At 47.1% G+C, this 23,031-nt stretch overlaps 1 protein-coding gene across 1 annotated transcript; it reads right to left on the reverse strand.

The window, feature by feature from the left end:
* Window positions 1-4,523: 4,523 nt before the first annotated feature.
* On the reverse strand, window positions 4,524-13,920 carry TEKT2 (tektin 2). Its single transcript, XM_038758334.1, has 9 exons — window positions 13,667-13,920; window positions 11,871-11,996; window positions 9,919-10,124; window positions 9,668-9,811; window positions 9,417-9,531; window positions 7,896-8,003; window positions 7,388-7,531; window positions 5,915-5,994; window positions 4,524-4,859 (listed from the first exon to the last, which is right to left on the reverse strand). The coding sequence occupies exons 1-9, from the start codon at window positions 13,814-13,816 to the stop codon at window positions 4,646-4,648; spliced, it is 1,287 nt and encodes a 428-aa protein (XP_038614262.1). The 5' UTR covers window positions 13,817-13,920; the 3' UTR covers window positions 4,524-4,645.
* Between the last annotated feature and the right edge of the window lie 9,111 nt (window positions 13,921-23,031).

A 23,031-nucleotide genomic window follows, 5' to 3' on the forward strand; every position in this document is an offset into this window, starting at 1 on the left:
GAGGGAGACAGAGAACAAAACCAAACATACTAGCTAAATAAAATAGAATAGATATTTACAAGTAAAATAAATAAATAAATAAATGGAGTAATAAATATGTACAAACATATATGCATATATTCAGGTGCAGTGGGGAATCAATCGTATTTATTGAGCACTTACTGTGTGCAGAGCACTGTACTAAGCGCTTGGGAAGTCCAAGCTGGCAACATCTAGAGACGGTCCCTACCCAACAGCGGGCTCACAGTCTAGAAGGGGGAGACAGGGAACAAAACCAAACATACTGACAAAATAAAATAAATAGAATAGATATGTACAAGTAAAATAAATAGAGTAATCAATATGCACAAACGTCTATACATATATACAGGTGCTGTGGGGAAGGGAAGGAGGTAAGATGGGGGGGATGGAGAGGGGGACGAGGGGGTGAGGAAGGAAGGGGCTCAGTCTGGGAAGGCCTCCTGGAGGAGGGAGGTGAGCATCCAGCGCGCGGCCCCCACCTGGCGGGAGAGAAACCCGTGCTTTCAATCAATCAATCAATCAATCGTATTTATTGAGCGCTTACTGTGTGCAGAGCACTGGACTAAGCGCTTGGGAAGTCCAAGTCGGCAACATCTAGAGACGGTCCCTACCCAACAGCGGGCTCACAGTCTAGAAGGGGGAGACAGACAACAAAACCAAACATATCACACACAAAGCCCATAAATAAATAATAAATAATGATGGCATTTGTTAAGCGCTTACTATGTGCAGAGCGCTGGGGAGGGGGATACAAGGTGATCAAGTTGTCCCACATGGGGCTCACAGTCTTAATCCCCGTTTTACAGATGAGGGAACTGAGGCTCAGAGAAGTGAAGTGACTTGCCCAAGGTCACACAGCAGACGTGTGGAGGAGCCGGGATTCGAACCCATGACTTCTGACTCCAAAGCCCGTGCTCTTTCCAATGAGCCACACTGCTTCTCAATTTAATATAGTATTAAATATACTTAATATACTTTATCAATCAATGGTATTTATTGAGCGCTTACTGTGTGCAGAGCACACAGTACTATAATATAATAATATAATATATAAAGTATATATAATATACTATACTATACTTATACTATACTACACTTTACTATAATATACTTTAATATAAATATTAAATATAGTATTATAGTACATTTATGTACTATACCTCCTTCCCTTCCCCACAACACCTGTATATATGTATATATGTTTGTACATACTTATTACTCTATTTATTTTACTTGTACATATCTATTCTATTTATTTTATTTTGTTAATATGTTTGGTTTTGTTCTCTGTCTCCCCCTTTTAGACTGTGAGCCCACTGTTGGGTAGGGACTGTCTCTATGTGTTGCCAACTTGTACTTCCCAAGAGCTTAGTCCAGTGCTCTGCACACAGTAAGCGCTCAATAAATACGATTGATTGATTGATTGATTGACTGTCTCTATATGTTGCCAACTTGAACTTCCCAAGCGCTTAGTACAGTGCTCTGCACACAGTATGCGCTCAATAAATACGATTGATTGATATATTACCATCTCATGGTGGGCAGAGAAAGCAACTACCAATTCAGTCATACCGCACTATCCCACACGCTTAGTACATTGCCCTGCACACAGTAAGCATTTAATAAATACCACTGATTTACTGATTTTGAAATTCTCACGGTAGAGGTGTCCCGAGTAGTACTTCTCGGTGAGCATTAAAATTAGGAGAAAAACTGTATATTTCAAGCTTCAACTACCGGATTTCAAAACCGCTCTTGGCAACAACTCTGCCCCCGACCCTCGCCCATTTTCAGCCCACGTCCCACGACCTCACGGTATATTATGGCCAAAACCTAGATGGGCACTAAGGATGACGGAGATTTGAATTCAGACCCCATCTTAAGGATCTAAACGTGAAGTGAGCCCACTGTTGGGTAGGGACCGTCTCTATATGTTGCCAACTTGTACTTCCCAAGCGCTTAGTACAGTGCTCTGCACACAGTAAGCGCTCAATAAATACGATTGATGATGATGATGATAATGTTTTTTAGGTTAGATTGACCCCTTATTCGAGAATTGACCACTCTCATTTCCCATCCAAACGAGCTTGTCCCAGAAGTTCTCCCGTTAGAGCGGCGGAAAAGAGAGCAGATTAAGCCTCGCGTTTTCATCCATTCAGTCATATTTATTGAGCGCTCATTGTCCTAAGCACTTGGGAGAGTGCAGCACAACCATAACCGCACAACTTGACACCCTGTCCACACGTTTTGTTTTGTTGTCTGTCTCCCCCTTCTAGACTGTGAGCCTGCTGTTGGGTAGGGACTGTCTCTAGATGTTGCCAACTTGGACTTCCCAAGCGCCTAGTACAGTGCTCTGCACACAGTAAGCGCTCAGTAAATACGATTGAATGAATGAATGAATGAATGAGAGTACAGTACAACCATAACTGTACAACTTGACACCCGTCCACACATTTTGTTTTGTTGTCTGTCTCCCCCTTCTAAGACTGTGAGCTCGCTGTTGGGTAGCGACCGTCTCTAGATGTTGCCAACTTGTACTTCCCAAGCGCTTAGTACAGTGCTCTGCACACAGTAAGCGCTCAATAAATACGATTGAATGAATGAATGAGAGTACAATACGACCATAACTGTACAACTTGACACCCGTCCACACATTTTGTTTTGTTCTGTCTCCCCCTTCTAGACTGTGAGCCCACTGTTGGGTAGGGACCGTCTCTATCTGTTGCCAACTTGTACTTCCCAAGCGCTTAGTACAGTGCTCTGCGCACAGTAAGCGCTCAATAAATACGATTGAATGAATGAATGAACCACGGCAACGTACATACATAATAATCATGATGACGTTTATTAAGCGCTTATTATGTGCAAAGCACTGTTCTAAGCGCTGGAGAGGTCACAACGTGATCAGGTGTAATTGAGGCAGCATATTGAAGCAGCGTGGCTCAGTGGAAAGAGCACTTCCACTTTTGTATTTATTGAGCGCTTACTGTATGCAGAGCAGTGTACTAAGCGCTTGGGAAAGTACAAATCGGCAACATCTAGAGACGGTCCCTACCCAACAACGGGCTCACAGTCTAGAGGGGGGAGACAGACAAAAAAACAAAACATGTGGACAGGTGTCAAGTCATCAGAATAAATAGAAGTAAAGCTGGATGCACATCCTTAAAATAAATAGAATAGTAAATATGTACAAGGGGATGGGGAGGAGGAGAGGGAAAAAGGGGTATTATTAGAATAATAATAATAGGTCATGGGTTCAAATCCCCCTCCACCAGTCGTCAGCTATGTGACTTTGGGCAAGTCACTTCACTTCTCTGTGCCTCAGTGACCTCATCTGTAAAATGGGGATGAAGACTGTGAGCCCCCCCCGAGACAACCTGATCACCTGGTAACCTCACCAACGCTTAATGGTGCTTTGCACATAGCAAGCGCTCAGGAAATGCCATCATTATTATCAATATTAGGATAATAATGATAAGGATATTAGGAGGCCTTCCCAGACTGAGCCCCCTCTCCATCCCCCCAAGTTTACCTCCTTCCCCTCCCCACAGCACCTGTATATATGTATATATGTTTGTATGTATTTATTACTCTATCTTATTTGTACATATTTATTCTATTTATTTTATTTTGTTAATATGTTTTGTTTTGTTCTCTGTCTCCCCCTTCTAGACTGTGAGCCCGCTGTTGGGTAGGGACTGTATATGTTGCCAACTTGTACTTCCCAAATGCTGAGTCCAGTGCTCTGCACACAGTAAGCGCTGAATAAATACGATTGATTGATTGATTTTGTTTTGTTAGTATGTTTGGTTTTTTTCTCTGTCTCCCCCTTTTAGACTGTGAGCCCACTGTTGGGTAGGGACTGTATATGTTGCCAACTTGTACTTCCCAAGCGCTTAGTCCAGTGCTCTGCACACAGTAAGCGCTCAATAAATACGATTGATTGATTGATTTTATTTTGTTAGTATGTTTGGTTTTGTTCTCTGTCTCCCCCTTTTAGACTGTGAGCCCACTGTTGGGTAGGGACTGTCTCTATATGTTGCCAACTTGTACTTCCCAAGCGCTTAGTCCAGTGCTCTGCACACAGTAAGCGCTCAGTAAATACGATTGATTGATCTGTAAAATGGAGAGTAAGACTAGGAGCCCCACGTGGGACAACCTGATGACCTTGTATCTACCTCAGTGCTTAGTCCAGTGCTCTGCACACAGTAAGCACTTGAGAAATACAATGGCATGTATGCATGCATGTATGCATGTACGTTGCTCTATGTAGCGCTTAGAACAGTGCTTCAGCACTTAGAACATCAATCGTATTTATTGAGCGCTTACTATGTGCAGAGCACTGTACTAAGCGTGCTTTGCACATAGTAAGCCCTTAATAAATGCCATTATTATTATTATTATTACAAGTGGCTTAGTGAAGAGCTCGCTCTCTCCCTCCACCCCCCAACTCTGACTCTGCCCCAACCTTAGGTTTCAGCAAGAGCCGCCAATGCCAAACCTAAGGCAATAGCACCATTTTATTTGATCTGGGGGCCGGACAAATGTGGACTCAGGCCCCCACCACCACCCCCAATTTCTCTGTCTCGGGGACAAGTCCTCCACAGTCCCTCTTTCTTCTAGGTTAAGCCAGCTCCAGCTGGTAGCTCCTAACGGTGGGTAGAGTGCGGTTGGTGGTTCGGTTGAAAGCGTCCATCTCGGGCACGTACTTCTCGGCCGGCACGGTCAGCTTGCGGCGGGTGTCCATGCACTTGTTGTCCAGCTGCAGCGAGTTGGCCTTGCACGTAACGTCGGCCTGCACTCGGGCCAGGTGTTTGTGCAGGGCATCCAGGGCATCCCTGTCGGGCGAGGGCACAGTGGGGGTCGGGGAAACCGGGTTGACCCCCCGTAACTCCAGCACCTCCCCTGACCCTCTCCCATGTGGTCCCCACCCTGATGCACCCTTCTCCCATCATCAATCGTATTTATTGAGCGCTGACTATGTGCAGAGCACTGTACTAAGCGCTTGGGAAGTACAAATTGGCAACATATAGAGACGGTCCCTACCCAACGGTGGGCTCGCAGTCTGAAAGGGAGAGACAGAGAACAAGACCAAACATACTAACAAAATAAATAGGATATGTACAAGGTAAATAGAGTAATAAATATGTATTGGGAAGTACAAATTGGCTACATCTAGAGACAGTCCCTACCCAACAGTGGGCTCACAGTCTGAAAGGGGGAGACAGAGAACAAGACCAAACATACTAACAAAATAAATAGGATATGTACAAGGTAAATAGAGTAATAAATATGTACAAGCATATATAGACTTTTAGACTGTGAGCCCACTGTTGGGTAGGGACTGTCTCTATGTGTTGCCAATGTGTACTTCCCAAGCGCTTAGTACGGTGCTCTGCACAGAGTAAGCGCTCAATAAATACGATTGATTGATATATACAGGTGCTGTGGGGAAGGGAAGGAGGTAAGATGGGGGGGATGGAGAGGGGGACGAGGGGGAGAGGAAGGAAGGGGCTCCCAGTTCTGCCTCTAACTCTACCAGGATACTGAGGGGAGAGAGGGTCAGCTGGTGATGGGGACCAACCAGGGGGAGCCCGTCCAGTTGGGAATCCCAGGAGAGCCTGTCCAGTTGGGAATCCCAGGAGAGCCCGTCCAGTTGGGAATCCCAGGAGAGCCCGTCCAGTTGGGAATCCCAGGAGAGCCCGTCCAGTTGGGAATCCCAGGAGAGCCCGTCCAGTTGGGAATCCCAGGAGAGCCCGTCCAGTTGGGAATCCCAGGAGAGCCCGTCCAGTTGGGAATCCCAGGAGAGCCCCAGGGGACGGGTTGGAGCCGAGGGTCAAAGGCTGGGGTTGTGGCCCAGGGAATCCCTGCCCAGCCCTAGAGTGAAACCCACTTTGACTGTGCCAGCTTCTGCTTCAGCCCAGCGATGGTGCCCTCCAGCTGGTGAACCTCATCAGTCAGGCCGTACTGCACCTAGAGACCGCGGAGACGGGGCAGAGGGAGGGAGGGAGAGAGAGGTGCCAGTTTGGGTAGGAGACGGGGGAAAGGCAGACCCCAAGGCAGAGGGAATCAGAGATAGGCAGACCCCCCTTTGCTCCAGCTTCCTTCATTCAGTTCATTCAATCGTATTTAGTGAGCACTTACGGTGTGCAGAGCACTGGACTAATAATATCAATCAATCAATCATATTTATTGAGCGCTTACTGTGTGCAGAGCACTGTACTAAGCGCTTGGGAAGTCCAAGTTGGCAACATACAGAGGCGGTCCCTACCCAACAGTGGGCTCACAGGCTAGAAGGGGGAGACAGATAATGATGGTATTTGTTAAGTGCTTACTATGTGCAAAGCACCGTTCTAAGCGTTGGGGGGATACAAGGTGATCAGGTTGTCCCACATTCACAGTCTTAATCCCCATTTTGCAGATGAGGGAACTGAGGCGCAGAGAAGTGAAGTGACTTGCCCAAAGTCACCCAGCTGACAGTTGGCGGAGCCAGGATTTGAACGCTTGACCTCTGACTCCAAAGCCCGGGCTCTTTCCACCGAGCCACGCTGCTTCTCTAAGCGCTTGGGAGAGTACACTATCATCATCATCATCATCAATCGTATTTATTGAGCGCTTACTATGTGCAGAGCACTGTACTAAGCGCTTGGGAAGTACAAATTGGCAACATATAGAGACAGTCCCTACCCAACAGTGGGCTCACAGTCTAAAAGGGGGAGACAGAGAACAAAACCAAACATACTAACAAAATTAAATAAATAGATCAATCAATCAAATTTATTGAGCGCTTAGTGTGTGCCGAGCACTGTACTAAGCGCTTGGGAAGTACAAGTTGGCAACATATAGAGACAGTCCCTACCCAACAGTGGGCTCACAGTCTAAAAGGGGGAGACAGAGAACAAAACCAAACATACTAACAAAATAAACTAAATAGAAGAATTTCCCTATCTATTCCCTCCGAGGAACTTCCTCCCGCACCTGCAATTTATTCTAATGTCCGTCCCTCCAGCTAGAGGGCAAGGATGGTGGCTGCCAACTGCACCGTAATAATAATGATGGCATTTATTTATTAAGCGCTTACTATGGGCAAAGCGCTGTTCTAAGCGCTGGGGAGGTTATAAGGTGATAAGGTTGTTCCGGGCAGGGGGGGGCTCACAGACTTAATCCCCATTTTACAGATGAGGTAACTGAGGCGCAGAGAAGTTAAGGGACTTGTCCAAAGTCACACAGCTGACATGAACCCATGACCTCTGACTCCAAAGCGCGTGCTCTTTCCATTGAGCCAAGCTGCGTAGTGTTTAGTTCAGTGCTCTGCACATGGTAAGCGCTCCCTAGATCCCATCGACCGATTCCCAGAGCACGGAACCTGATCCCGGCAGAGATCCACGTTGGGCCGGTAGGTACGCGTCTCCAGCCTTGTGTGTGCCAGCTTCAGGTTGTCCACCTTCCTGCGCAGATCCTCCTCCAGTCTGCGGATGTCTTCCTCCATGCTCGCGATCTCTTCCAGGATCTGGGGGCCGGACACGGTCAGGGCTGGTTGTTGGGGGGAAAGGTGGTCTCCCTAGAGACCCTCCCCGTACCCCAGTTCCACCCTGTCTCCTGCGAAGAATTAGATCAGGGGGCATTTCCCTCAGTCTGAGGACGAGCCGCTTATCGTGCACAACTCTGCATACATTCGCTCTCAAGATGTCCGGCAAAAACCTGACAACCCCTGTCGCATCTCTTCCTTCCCCCAGCTTTCTTTTTCCACCCAGAGAGGCGGCGTCCCTGGGGGGCTGGAGCAGCGACCCAACCTGGAGCATCCCAGAGGATCCTCATGGGGAACCCAGGTGGATGGGGAGGAGGAGCGCGGCGGGTTTCGGGGAACGGCTCACGTTCTTCTCCTGCCATTTGAGTTCGTCGTAGGCTTTCTCCATCTCCCGCATTCTCTTCCGGAAGGCAAATTCAGCCATCACACGCTGGGCCTCCAACTCGTTATTGGTCTGGGTTGGGGAGGGGAGATGGGGGATTGATTCAGGGAGGGGCTGGTTAGGGGACCATGCTTCTAGTCAGTAATGCTTGGGGGACCGGGGGGCGTGAGTTGGGACACATATTCACACATAACATACCCAAACTCACCCAGCTGACAAGTGGCGGAGCCGGGATTTGAACCCATGACCTCTGACTCCAAAGCCCGGGCTCTTTCCACTGAGCCACGCTGCTTCGCTTCTAGATTGTAAGCTCATTGTGGACAGGGAGTGTGTCTGTTTATTGTTGTATTGTCCTCTCCCAAGCGCTTAGTATAGTGCTTTGCACACAGGAAGTGCTCAATAAATATGATTGTCTGACTGACATCCTCCATCTGGCTTGGAATGCCCTTTGCACACAGTAAGTGCTCAATAAATACGATTGTCTGACTGACATCCTCCATCTGGCTTGGAATGCTCTTTGCACACAGTAAGCGCTCAATAAATACAATTGTCTGACTGACATTCTCCATCTGGCTTGGAATGCTCTTTGCACACAGTAAGTGCTCAATAAATACGATTGTCTGACTGACATCCTCCATCTGGCTTGGAATGCCCTTTGCACGCAGTAAGTGCTCAATAAATACGATTGTCTGACTGACATCCTCCATCTGGCTTGGAATGCTCTTTGCACCCAGTAAGTGCTCAATAAATACGATTGTCTGACTGACATCCTCCATCTGGCTTGGAATGCTCTTTGCACCCAGTAAGTGCTCAATAAATACGATTGTCTGACTGACATCCTCCATCTGGCTTGGAATGCTCTTTGCACACAGTAAGTGCCCAATAAATACGACTGTCTGACTGACATCCTCCATCTGGCTTGGAATGCTCTTTGCACACAGTAAGTGCTCAATAAATACGATTGACATCCTCCATCTGGCTTGGAATGCTCTTTGCACACAGTAAGTGCTCAAGAAATACGATTGTCTGACTGACATCCTCCATCTGGCTTGGAATGCTCTTTATTTTAGTAATAATAATAATAATAATGGTATTTATTAAGCGCTTACTATGTGCAAAGCACTTGATGATGTGCGTCTAGCTTTATTTCTACTTGTTCTGACAACTTGACACGTCTCCACACAGTTTGTCGTCTGTCTCCCCTTTCTAGACCGTGAGCCCGTGGTTGGGTAGGGACCGTCTCTAGATGTTGCCGACCTGTACTGCCCAAGTGCTTAGTGCAGTGCTGTGCACACAGTAAGTGCTCAACAAATACGAATGAATGAATGAATGAATGTACCCATTGAATGTGCCAAGGCATAGCCATGTCAGCATGTATGTGCCCAGCTTGGCAGGAGTCTCCAAGGGGCTGCCTCCCTCCCTCTGTCTCTCCTCCCCCAACCCCCCATGACAGGGTCCAGCTTGAGTGGAGCAGGGGACGGTCACCCCAGCGATGGTCAGGGCGATGGCCTCTCGCAGTTCCGCCGACGCTTTTATCTCGGCTTCCGCCCGGTCCTTGTTGTACTGACTGAATTCGTCCCACTGCTGTGGCGTTGTCGATCTGGATCGCGGCAAGAAGGGGAGGGGAGCGTGTGGGTGTACACGCACACATACACAGTCATACGTGTGGCTGCATCCTAGCCACCTCTGGGGAGAACAACTGAGAAGGTCTTTGCCGTCGGAGGGCCGTCCCTTACCCCGTGGGCACCCGGGTGGGGTTGACCTTCAGCGAGATATTGGGGGAGTTGACGTTAAGTGAATGGCAAACACGATCGATCTCTAGGGCCTCCATCTTATTTCGGTGGTCCAAGTTGAGTTGCTGCCGGGCCTCCTGCAGACGGCTGGTTGCGGAGGGAAGACAGGGGACCCCAAGGAGAGATCCAGAGACCGTGAGCAAACTCACGGTCCCCCCAACAACACATACACACCCACACGAGCACGTGCTCACCACAGCTGCTCGAAAGCCTCGTCAATCCTGCCTTGCAAGGTCTGCTTAACCCTGCCGATCAATTCCACCTCCTTGCGCAGCTCGTCCTCCACAGAGTCCTTGACTACATCAATGTCCCTCCGGCTCTCCCGCAGCGTCAGGCACTCGATGGCCACGTCCAGGGGCAGGCCTTTGGCCTGCAGGGCCCCTTCTGCCGCCTCCTTCATCTGTGGGAGAGAAGAGGAGACCGAGAGTGATCAATAGGGATGCCCAAAGTCACTTTCTGAGAAGCAGCACGGCTCTATTTATTCTACTATTCTATTCTATTATTCTATACTATGCTACTATTCCGCTTATTTTATTTTGTTAATATGTTTTGTTTCGTTGTCTGTCTCCCCCTTCTAGACCGTGAGCCTGCTGTTGGGTGGGGACCGTCTCTATATGTTGCCAACTTGGACTTCCCAAGCGCTTAGTACAGTGCTCTGCACACAGTAAGCACTCAATAAATACGACTGAATGAATGGATGAATGAATAGTGGATAGCGCACGGGCCCGAGAGTCAGAAGGACCTGGATTCTAATCCCGGCTCCGCCTCTTGGCTGCTGTGGGCCAGTCACTTCGTTTCTCTGTGCCTCAGTTGCCTCATCTGTAAAATGGGGATTAAGATTGTGAGCCCCATGTGGGGACACGGACTACGTCCAACCTGATTAGCTTGTATCTACCCCAACACTTAATACAGTTCCTAGCACAAAGTAAGCACTTAAATACCAAAAAGACCAAAAATACGAAAGCTTTCTTCCATTGCCCTGTCCTCATTCCCAGCTCCAGAGCTTTCTAAGAAGAGGAAGTTGGAGAAAAGTCAGTTCATCACTGGCCCTCTGCATCCAGGTCCACTCAATCAATTAATCGTATTTATTGAGCGCTTACTGTGTGCAGAGCACTGTACTAAGCGCTTGGGAAGCAAAGTTGGCAACACACAGAGACGGTCCCTACCCAACAGTGGGCTCACAGTCTAGAAGGGGGAGACAGAGAATAAAACAAAACATATTAACAGAATAAAATAAATAGAATAGATATGTACAAGTAAAATAAATAAATAAAATAAATATAGGGCCTTGGGTAGCAAGAGAAGCTTCATAGCCTCCCTCCCCCGTCAACTTTGAGTGCAGTGCACTGTTCTGAGCGCCCAGGAAATAGAACAGATGCACAAGACAGTATTCTGCTCACAAGGAACTCACCCTCTATGGAGGACATAAACCCAGATGTATTCATAAACGGTGGAAACATAATAAAATTGAGTGTTGGATAGAATATGCAAATACACACAAGTACTGAGGATGGGCTGAGACGGCTGAAGGACTGGGAAGATTCATTCACTCATTCAATCGTATTTACTGAGCACTTACTGTGTGCAGAGCACTGTACTAAGCACTTGGGAAGTACAAGCGCTTGAGAAGCAGCGTGGCTCAGTGGCAAGAGCACGGGCTTGGGAGTGAGAGGTCATGGGTTTTAATCCCGGCTCCACCACTTGTCTGCTGTTTGACCTTGGGCAAGTCACTTAACTTCTCTGTGCCTCAGTTCCCTCAGCTGTAAAATGGGAATTAAGACTGTGAGCCCCACGTGGGACAACCTGATTACCTAGTATCTACCCCAGTGCTTGGCACGTAGTAAGCACTTAACAAATACCACTATTATTATTATTATTACAAGTCGGCAACATATAGAGACGGTCCCTACCCAACAACGGGCTCACAGTCTAGAAGGGGGAGACAGACAACAGAACAAAACATTTAGACAGGGGTCAAGACCATCAGAATAAGTAGAATTACAGCTATGTGCACATCATTAACAAAATGGAATTGTAAATATGTACAAGTAAAATAAATAGAGTAATAAATCTGTACGGAGTACTGAGTATTTGTCAGGGTAGACACATACACACACACTCCCCACACATCCCCCAAGGCTTATACCTTGCTCAGAGCATCAATCTCAGCATCAATCTCCGCCAAGCACTTGTCCAGAGCCTCTTTCCACCGTTTGACGCCGTCGATCCGCTCCTCCAGGCGGGTCCGGTTGTCATGTTCATCCCATTTGGTCTGGACCAGGCAGAGCCACCCAATTGAGAGCATTAATCATCATCATCATCAATGGCATTTCCCGAGCCCTTATTGTGTGCGGCGTACTATATTAAGCGCTTGGGAGAGGATGACATAGGAGAGTTGGGAGATGCATTCCCGGCCCCCAGCGAGTTTACAGTCTAGCGGGGGGAGACAGACATTACTGTAAGGAAATAACTTCTAATATCTATAATTTATAGGTAAATGCTGTGGGGTTGGAAGTGGGGTGACTCTCCCCCGCCGGGTTGGGGCTGGAGAGGGTTCCAAGCCCGTTCTGCCACCCACTTATGCGGCTTGCCAGGCAAGCTCTGTCTGGGGGTGTCACTCTCTCTGCTGGGGGCTGAGGAAGGGAGCTGGTTTGTCTGGGTTACGACTTTACTGAGAAATGCGGCTGCAGACCCACCTTTTTCTAGAATGGAAACATGGCACAAAACCATCCATACAGATCCCACAACTACGCCACCCTCCCTCCCCCCACCCCCCACCAAATTCAGACCTCCATTCACTTTCTTCCCTCCCACAGATTCATCCCCTCGCGCATCCTTCCCGTTTTGCCCCCGGCCCCATCACCCCCGTACGGCCTAGTGGTTATTTGGACATATTTATTCTATTTATTTTATTTTGTTAATATGTTCTGTTTTGTTGTCTTCTAGACTGTGAGCCTGCTGTTGGGTAGGGACCGTCTCTATACGTTGCCAACTTGTACTTCCCAAGCGCTTAGTCCAGTGCTCTGCACACAGTAAGCGCTCAATAAATACGAATGAATGAATGAATGAATGAAAGAGCCTGGGCCTGGAGTCAGAAGGACCTGGGTTCTAGGCCTTCAAGGCCCTTCAAGGTCCTAGATGAAGGGAAGGTTCTTCCCTTCAAGGCCCTACTGAGAGCTCACCTCCTCCAGGAGGCCTTCCCAGACTGAGCCCCCTCCTTCCTCTCCCCCTCAACCCCCTCTCCGTCCCCTCATCTTACCTCCTTCCCTTCCCCACAGCACCTGCATATATGTATATATGTTTGTACATATTTATTACTCTATTTATTTATTTTACTTGTACATATCTATTCTATTTATTTTATTTTGTCAGTATGTTTGGTTTTGTTCTCTATATCCCCCTTTTAGACTGTGAGCCCACCGTTGGGTAGGGACTGCCTCTATATGTTGCCAACTTGTACTTCCCAAGCGCTTAGTCCAGTGCTCTGCACACAGTAAGCGCTCAATAAATACGATTGACTGATTGACTGATTCTAATCCCGGCTCCGTCACTTGTCTGCTATGTGACCGTGGGCAAGTCCCTTCACTTTTCTGTGCCTCAGCTACCTCATCTATAAAATGGGGATTAAGGCTGTGAGCCCCATGTGGACTGTGTGTCGCTTGATTAGCTTGTATGCTGCCCAGTGCTTTGTACAGCTCCTGGCACACAGCAAGCACTTAAATACCATTAAAAAATAGATGTGAAGAAGTACACATTCACATCATCAATCGTATTTATTGAGCGCTTACTGTGTGCAGAGCACTGGACTAAGCGCTTGGGAAGTACAAGTTGGCAACATATAGAGACGGTCCCTACCCAACGGTGGGTTCACATGCACACCTACTTTTCTGGCCAGCTTTCAGCCAGCACCTTCTGCCTTCTCCCCACCTTCTCCTTCCTCACCTGGTTGTTGGCCTCATTTCGGAGAGTCCGGGCTTCCTGGCGGATCTGATAGGCGGCATCCCGCTGGCGCTCCGCGTTGCTGGACAGCAGGATGTTGCTCGTCTGCCAGTCGGGGACGGTGAAGCGCGGCCCCGGCTTGACACTCAACATGGTCACGGCAGCAGCGGATGGAGGGTCGCACGGCTCCCCTTTCAGCAGCTCGAGTCCCACCGTCGGCTCCACCGGTGGAGGCCGGGCTCGTCGAACCGAGGCGAGGCCCTGGGGGAGAAGAACAGAGGCCAAGGGCATCGAGTCGGGAGGGGAGAACGCCCAGGGATCGGGCAGGGGAGGGATCTCTGTGCACTTGGATATTGAACATGCTGGCAATATGATGCGCGATATGAAAATCTACACCAATCACCCTTGATTGGCCCTACTGAGAGCTCACCTCCTCCAGGAGGCCTTCCCAGACTGAGCCCCTTCCTTCCTCTTCCCCTCGTCCTCCTCTCCATCCCCCCCATCTTACCTCCTTCCCTTCCCCACAGCACCTGTATATCATCATCATCATCAATCGTATTTATTGAGCGCTTACTATGTGCAGAGCACTGTACTAAGCGCTTGGGAAGTACAAATTGGCATATGCATAGTACAGTGTTCTGCACATAGTAAGCGCTCAATAAATACGATTGATGATGATGATGATGTATATATGTTTGTACATATTTATTACTCTATTTTACTTGTACGTATCTATTCTATTTATTTTGTTAGTATGTTTGGTTTTGTTCTCTGTCTCCCCTTTTTAGACTGTGAGCCCACTGTTGGGTAGGGACTGTCTCTATATGTTGCCAATTTGTACTTCCCAAGCGCTTAGTACAGTGCTCTGCACACGGTAAGCGCTCAATAAATACGATTGATTGATTGATTGAAGGCCACTCAGACGCTTGGAATATCAGGGCTGCAGCTGACGGCCGAGATGAGCCCCTTCCTTCCTCTCCCCCTCGTCCCCCTCTCCATCCCCCCCATTTTACTTCCTTCCCTTCCCCACAGCACCTGTATATGTATATATGTTTGTACGTATTTATTACTCTATTTATTTATTTATTTTACTTGCACATATCTATCCTATTTATTTTATTTTGTTAGTATGTTTGGTTTTGTTCTCTGTCTCCCCCTTTTAGACTGTGAGCCCACTGTTGGGTAGGGACTGTCTCTAGATGTTGCCAATTTGTACTTCCCAAGTGCTTAGTACAGTGCTCTGCACATAGTAAGCGCTCAATAAATACGATTGATGATGATGATGCAGGACCAAAAGACGGATCCTTTAGAGAAGCAGCATGGATAGCAGATGGAGCACGGGCCTGGGGAGGTCAGGTCTAATCCCACTCTGCCACTTGTCTGCTGCTGCGTGACCTTGGACAAGTCACTTCATTTCTCTGGCCTCAGTTACCTCATCTGTAAAATGGGGATTGAGACTGTAAGCCCCACGTGGAACAAGGACTGTGCCCAACTCGATTTGCTTTTTTTTAAAATGGTATTTAAGTGTTTACTATGTGCAAAGCACTGTTCTAAGAGCTTGTACCCATGCCAGTGCTTTAGCACAGTACCTGGCACATAGTGCTTAACAAGTACTATTATAACTATTAATAATAATAATAATAATAATGATGGCATTTATTAAGCACTTACTATGTGCAAAGCACTGTTCTAAGCACTGGGGAGGTTACAAGGTGATCAGGTTGTCCCACGGGGGGCTCACAGTCTTAATCCCCATTTTACAGATGAGGTAGCTGAGGCACAGAGAAGTTAAGTGACTTGCCCAAAGTCACACAACTGACAATTGGCAGAGCGGGGATTTGATCCCATGACCTCTGACTCCAAAGCCCGGGCTCTTTCCACTGAGCCATGATTAGCACCTCAGCAAATAGCAGTCAGCGCTTAACAAATACTATTATAACCATTAGCACCTCAGCAAGGAGCTTGCTGCCGACTCCTCAAAGGAACCCTAACCCAGGATCAAAAGGACATTGCCCAGAGTCAGAGGTCATGGGTTCGAATCCCAGCTCTGCCACTTGTCAGCTGTGTGATTTTGGGCAAGTCGCAACTTCTCTGTGCGTCAGTTACCCCATCTGTAAAATGGGGATGAGGACTGTGAGCCCCACGTGGGACAACCTGTTAACCTTGGCGCATAGTAAGCGCTTAACAAATACCATCATGATGAGAAAGATGTAGGGAACAGGAGGAAAGGGTAGGTGAGGAGGTGTTAAGACTTTTAGACTGTGAGCCCACTGTTGGGTAGGGACTGTCTCTATATGTTGCCAGCTTGTACTTCCCAAGCGCTTAGTACAGTGCTCTGCACACAGTAAGCGCTCAATAAATATGATTGATTGAAAATGGGGGTACGGGGTTACCCAAACAGAAATCCCTTGAAAACTTGAGCTGCCCTCTCCCTTCCCCGGCCTTTTTACCCCAAGACCCGTTTTCTCTGTCCCCCTTACCTCCTCCCCCTGGTTCTCACCTGGGCCTTCACTTTCAGCTTCAAGGCGGTTGCTAAGCACGCCCCGACGGTTGCTAAGCACGCCCCGGCGGTTGCTAGGCAACCGGTCTTTCGCAAAAAGCCGATGGGAAGCCGACCCGCTTGTTTGGATTCGGGGAGGCCTGCTCGGTAACGGGGGTAACCCGAGAAAGGCCACGATCGCGGGAGGAGGGGGGTCTGCAGCTGGAGGATCAGGCCCGCGCCTGCAAAGCGGATAAAACACAATCATGTCTGTTTTGGAAGACGGCAAAGGACGCCCAGCATCATGGCACTTATGTACATATCTGTAATTTTACACATATTAATGTCTGTCTCGTTGTGGGCAGGGAGTCTTCCCAGCGCTTAGTACGGTGCTGTGCATACAGTAAGCACTCACTAAATGCTACTGACTCAAGAGCTAGCACCGAGAGTCCAGAAAGTGTCGAGGCGGAGAAAAGGAGGGGAAGTATCATCATCATCATCATCATCATCAATCATATTTATTGAGCGCTTACTGTGTGCAGAGCACTGGACTAAGCGCTTGGGAAATACAAGTTGGTAACATATAGAGACAGTCCCTACCCAGCAGTGGGCTGGTCACCACCGATGGTATTGACCGGGCACTTGGTTGTGTGCAGAGAACTGTACTAAGCGCTGGGGAGAGAACGATAACGAGAGTCGGTAGACACGTTCCCTGCCTTCAACGAGCTTTAAGCACATAGAAAAAAGGACCAAGTGGGAATGGGCTGAGTTCCTTAAGGACATACAAAAGGAAATGAGTGGAACCACCGCAGGAGGCTTTTACATCAGGTAGAAGGAAAACCTTCCCATGAGTTTTTCACTTTCACTTCCCATGAGTTTTTCAGGTTTTCCACTCTGTTAACAGTTGCAAATTCTGATGACTTGACACCTGTCCGCATGTTTTGTTTTGTTGTCTGTCTCCCCCTTCTAGACCGTGAGCCCGTTGTCGGGTAGGGACCGTCTCTATATGTTGCCGACTTGGACTTCCCAAGCGCTTAGTACAGTGCTCTGCACACAGTGAGTGCTCAATAAATATGATTGAATGAATGAATGAATGAGTCTGGACTTGTCACAGGTGTGGGACTCTCCTTCTACAGCTGCCCTGTGAAATATTAAGAGCCGTTTTTCTTGGGCAGCTCCATCTGATCCTCGGGAGGTTTCTATTTTTTTCTTCCTTTTGAGGTTTCTGGGCCTATTTTCGAGTCCTGCACAATCCAAATCCATCTCCATGTTTTCAGAATTTTTTTCAAATTCCTCTATCTCTAGAATTTTTTTTATCACAGCCCCATTAGGCCACAGGCTCTCACTTCTCTTGCTCACCCTCCCACCCCTCCGCCCCCGGAAACAAACGCACCCAGGACGCACACCTAAGGGTGAAACGATTTAGTTACAACAACCCATTGAAGATTGGAGCAAAGCTTTTTTTTTTTTTTATTGCAGTTATTAGTGAAAGTTACACTTCAAACTGAAGCAAAGCGACACTAAAACCAACAAAATTTTTAAAAAGGGTAAAAACAAATACAACATAGAATCCTTCCAGTATCCAGAATGGCAGAAAAGAGGAGTGGATCTGCCCCAGGAAACATTGGTGACAGTTTTGGCTCAGAAAGAGTTACATGACAAATTCTCAACAGAAAGTATTTTAAGTGACTAGTCTGAACAACAAAATCAACCTCCCCAGACACTCTACTTTTAATCTCAACCACAGGTCCTTTGTGACATTTACATACACCACCATCATCCACCTGAAAGACACAACCTTTACCAGATTCTAATGACCCTGAACACATATGCATTTCCGAATCGACTTTTTTTTGCTCATCTTCCAGAGATTAAACCGGCACTCACGCATGACCCGAAATCCACACCTGAAGGGTCAAGACTCACGCATCCAGGGATCATTTCCATTGACTGCCAAGCGGTCGGCCTGTGCTGTGAACCCAGCGACGATTTAGGTACAACTTCATTTTGGATCCAATTACCTGGCAACATACTATCTTTCCCTTGACATCTTGGAAATATTTCTGGAGAGTTCCCATTTCCTCCAGCAGAGATTTGGCAGTCCTCTTGGAGATCGCCTCCTATCCTGCGGCACAACGTCGGCTGCGATCCCTCTTCAACCCGTCACCTTTATTTTGGAGCCATTCAACCAGGCAAACGTGAAAAAAAGAGGCTTCAAAAAAAATCACAAAAGTATCTAAACAGTGATGCTGATAACATCCCCAACTGGAGGCTCTTCATTCAAAGCAAACAGAAATCCGGCGACTAGACAAAAGAAGATGAGGACAAACGAGGAAGAAAGCTTCCAACCCATCATTTGCCTGAGCTGAAAGCTTAAAACTTGGTTACTGGTAGAAAATTTTGGCAAGAACAGTTTGCTGAAAAGGACGATGGAGAAAGAGACTACTCTGCTTCTGTTTAGTATTTCAGTTTTAAAACATACTGGTATCAACCCCCAAAAATAGTAGTTCACATCCGCAATACAAATAGGCACACACGGTCAAGATGGTTAAAAAGTAAAAGTTAAAAGGCTTCTGTTTTTATTGATTCACTTGCCATCTACCTGCAATACATTTGTGCGGTGACCCCCTCTCACAGCTGCAGATATGCTCTGCTCTGGAGAAGGTGCCATTTCCACCTTCGTGGTCAGGACACATTGTTACTCTCGAAAAGCAGCAGTTACGAAAAGAGGGGAGACCAGGTAGCAATGCTATTGGGGGGGAAGAGGGAGAAGGGGAGAGAGACAGACAGACGACAGAAGGGAGAGAAATATAAATGTTCTCCGGAGAAAGCTTTTGTCCACTGGAGTGGCCGGTTTAAAATTTTATTCCAAAAGGAATTCCAAAAAGCACTGAGGAAAGGAACAGCACGTTATCTTTATATAGATTTGTTTTATACACATAGTGTTATACATGTAGTATATTTCTATATACACACATCCACACATCACTGCTTCCAGAAGCCCATGAGCCAATTCAGTGTCCTCTAGTAGTAGCAACCAATGCACTAGAGTCCATGGGAACAACCTTCGGTCTCGACACATTAATACTCTGATTGGCCCATAACTGAAGAGAGACATTAAAGCTACATATGATAATGAAAGTCTTGAAAAGAATACCTGATTTACTGTAAATAGACAGTGCTCTTATCTATACAAATCGTGCAGGTTTTGTTTACAATGAAGCGCAGCCTCCTTCCCTCTTCCCCGTTGGCTGTTGATCTCCCACACTGTGAGCACCAATGCCAGCCACATTGGCACTCCGCATTGGGAAGCCCCTAAAGCTCGCACCAATGGGGGGTGGGTGGTGTGTGTGTGTGTGTGTGTATCTATTTAAATTAAAAAAGTACCCAAATAACTCTATACCCTGTGTACCCTAAATTCCACTTTTTTAAAACCTCTTCTGTGGTTAGAAATTTACCACCCGCCACATTGCTGTAGGCCACTGTGGTCACTTCTAGAGACGAGACCCTCCCAGATGTAAGGACTCCACATATGGAATCTAGCCAGACCCGGGGAGTCCTCAGGATTTCACGTACGACTACGGGAGAATGAAATGGCACGACTACAGCAGCAAACACCTCTACAAGTAAATGAACGATCCTTTGAATCTTCCCAGCAAAGCCAGGCTCGGCTCAGCTTCGCTTGACGAAATAAGTACACTTTCCTCTTTAAAGCAAAGGGAAAACTTGGGTTCCCCCCCCCTCCCCCGGAAGGAAGTAAAATCTTTACTGAAAAGGGAGGTTAAGCATTTCTGGGGATCCAGAACAGCCTCAGGGTGGCAACTTGCAGCCAAAAAAATATAAAATAAAATCAAGTTACCTGAAGTCTCTAAAAGGCTGTTGATTTCTGAGTATCAAATGGCTTCCATAGCATTATTCAAACTCAAATGTACAACTTCATTTGCCCATAGCACCACTAAAATGAGGTTGTTTCAACTGCGGCTGTTTTGCTGTGGATGATTAAAAAAGAAGAGTTCAGCCTCGGGCACAGGACCTCTGGAAGGGTGGGGAAAAGGACGTGTTTCCAAGCGAATGCTACCTCGCTATGGTCTAAGCTGCCTCTCCAACTGGCGCAGGGAACTCATCTAGTTCTAGATCTGACTCCTTCACCCAGAAGCCAAATGGACCACATATCACTTACTCTCATTTATTCATTCATTCAATCAATCATATTTATTGAGCGCTTACTGTGTGCAGAGCACTGTACCAAGTGCTTGGGATGTACGAGTCGGCAACATATAGAGACGGTCCCTACCCAACAACGGGCTCAAATCAGAATATTAACTTGGATTTCTAGAGCACCTCACACACGGTATTTTATTTTCTCTAACAACATCCCCGTGAGGTAGGTACAGGCAGGTATCATTGTCTCCATTTTACACAGGGGGGGAAACAGGCACAGCGAGGTCGCGCAAGGAGTTAGGGACAGAGCGGGAACTAACAGCCAATCACTGAGCGCTTACTGGGTGCAAAGCGCTGTACTAAACACTTGGGAAGGGTACAACAGAATTGGTAGACACATTCCCTGCCCGCAAGGAGCCTACAGTCTGGCTTCTTACAACTCAAACCCAGATCCTTGACTCCTAGTCTGCGGCACTTTACACTCGATTACCCTGTCTCTCCAGAGGCACAAAGCGATCACATTTTCTTTAGTCAGTCAATCAATGGCATTTATTGAGGGCTTACTGTGTGCAGAGCACTGTACTAAGTGCTTGGGAGAATTCAACAGTTGTATTCTCTGTTATCCTGCATTTGACCCAGACCCCTAGCCCTTAACAGCCTCTTGCCCTGGGGGCACCATCTGTCGCAAAATATAAAGATACACCGCGCTTTGAAAAAAATCCTAGAAAAAACAGATGTTGAACAGAAGGCTGTATAAGAGAAAGCAGAGAACACATTTTCACATGATCTACGAGGAAAGACCATTATGAGTGATAATTGGCTGTTGGGAATTCAGTGAGTAGGAAACTGTTGTAGAATCAAAGTCCACGGCCTTTCTTAAAGCTTGAACTGGCGTCAGAAGTGGCAAAAGAGGTGGTGATTTTAATTCACGCTAAAGAACTGGGATCTGCTTCATAGGAGGTGAACCTTCACCTTCAAGAAAAAACACCTAGGAGTAATTTTCCCTATAACTGCTTTACCACAACTCACCAGACATTAGACATCAGTAAAATCTTCCTTCCACCACCATCATGATTACCCTGAAGCTAGCAAAAATGTCTTGCAGAGAACTCTTTCAAGCCAAAATTCTCACTTCACCAGATCATGCATTCATTGCTCCCCCCATCCTCATTCTAATGGTTCCCATCATGGCCTAGTCCTCATCCTATCCACCCATCATTGTTTTAGAAAAGAGGGAGAGGGAAAAAGGGAATGGGGGAATGCTGGATCTAGCTTCTGAGTAGTAACTGCACAAACCATAGAGTGGCGTGGAAGTATTAGTGCCCTGGCAAGCAATCAGAATACAGTGAACTGAAAGAAGAGCTGAAAGTGCTTACCATTCAATCATCAGTTTAAGAAAATAACACTCGGTTAGTTTAAAATCCTCCATAACCACCTACCCACCCCCAAAGCAAAATTCTACATAAACGCCTGACCTGCTATTCAGCTAATTCTGGTTTGGAAAGGAAGAGAGAAGTCAGTGGCATGGGGGGGCAAGGGAGAGCAGGGGAAGGCGAAATGGACCAACTGCAAAAATAGCTCAATTCTTATTCCTCATAAACAGCTAAAGAAATCCTGGGCTAAGAAGTTGGCTTTTATTATTATTACTACTACATTTTTCCACGGAAATATCCCCTGTGATTTGTGGGAATTCATTGAGTGGATCATGAGGGCAGAGGCTCTCTTAGGGTTTTCGGGTCCTGATTAGAGGATCAGAAAAAAGGCACATGCAAGTTAGAGGATTTTTCCTACACATTAGGGGATTTCCCCCCATAACAACGGCTCCCGGAATGCTTGTGAAACTTAGAAACGGTTGCCGTTATAACCACCTTTGGAATTCCCTGAGCTTTCGAGCCAGTTGGTCTGCAAACTGAACTTTTTGCAACTAACTCCCTCTAACACAATAATCTTCTTGACCGGATCAACGTCTATTGCCAGCTCATTTTTTTTCAGCTTCATAAAGATCGCCAGACAAAACTTGAGGGGTTTTCTACACCACTGTCCAACAACCACAACAGTTCTGTTCAAAGGTTACCACCCTATCGGACGGGAATAGCTTGGATTAGTGTTTTCTGTTGGAGGGAAGGTGGAGGGAAAGAACAGGGGTAGAGAAGAATGTGATCGCACGGAAGAACTGACTCTATACTCTCCGACTCAACCTGTCAGCAGCTGCCACGATTTCCCCTCCACGTTCAGCAAAGGGAGACCACAGAGGCGCATGTAAACTGGGGAATTGAGGGCAGCGACATTGAAGAGGTAAAATTTAAGTTTCACAGGGGCTAGGCACCCAACTTTAAAATCACCTCTAGATCAGTTCCCCGGAATGAAACAGTTCCACTGGATCACCTCTGCTATCGCATTACAAAAGCACCGTCAGCAAAGACTGGCAGGTAGAGCCTGCTTTGATCATAGCCGTCAATATTAAACAATAAATGCAAGCACGCAAATCTGAGGCCACCCTTCTCCCATTTCATTACCTTCCCACACCCCTTACGACCGCAACCCCCTCCACTCTGGTGCTTGGCAAGGCACAACTTTAAAAAAAAACAAAAACAAAAAACATTTCAAAATATTGTCAGAATATCTGAAGGGATTAGAGCCCTGGGGTGCAACAGGGGCTCTGTCTGTCTGAACTGAGTAGCATGGCCTAGTGGAAAGAGCACAGGCCCAGGAGTCAGAGGACTCGGGT

This window comes from Tachyglossus aculeatus, chromosome 16 (genome assembly GCF_015852505.1).
Source record: "Tachyglossus aculeatus isolate mTacAcu1 chromosome 16, mTacAcu1.pri, whole genome shotgun sequence".
Lineage (NCBI taxonomy): Eukaryota > Metazoa > Chordata > Mammalia > Monotremata > Tachyglossidae > Tachyglossus > Tachyglossus aculeatus.

What these genes read in the sequence shown, in the direction of transcription:
- TEKT2 (XM_038758334.1), bottom strand. Translation starts at nt 13,816, where the DNA reads ATGTTGAGTGTCAAGCCGGGGCCGCGCTTCACCGTCCCCGACTGGCAG. An exon ending in GAGGCTTTCGAGCAGCTGTG is followed by an intron (nt 9,812 to 9,918) that starts GTGAGCACGTGC and finishes CTCCGCAACCAG; the next exon opens with CCGTCTGCAGGAGGCCCGGC. An exon ending in CCCACCCGGGTGCCCACGGG is followed by an intron (nt 9,532 to 9,667) that starts GTAAGGGACGGC and finishes GCCGCGATCCAG; the next exon opens with ATCGACAACGCCACAGCAGT.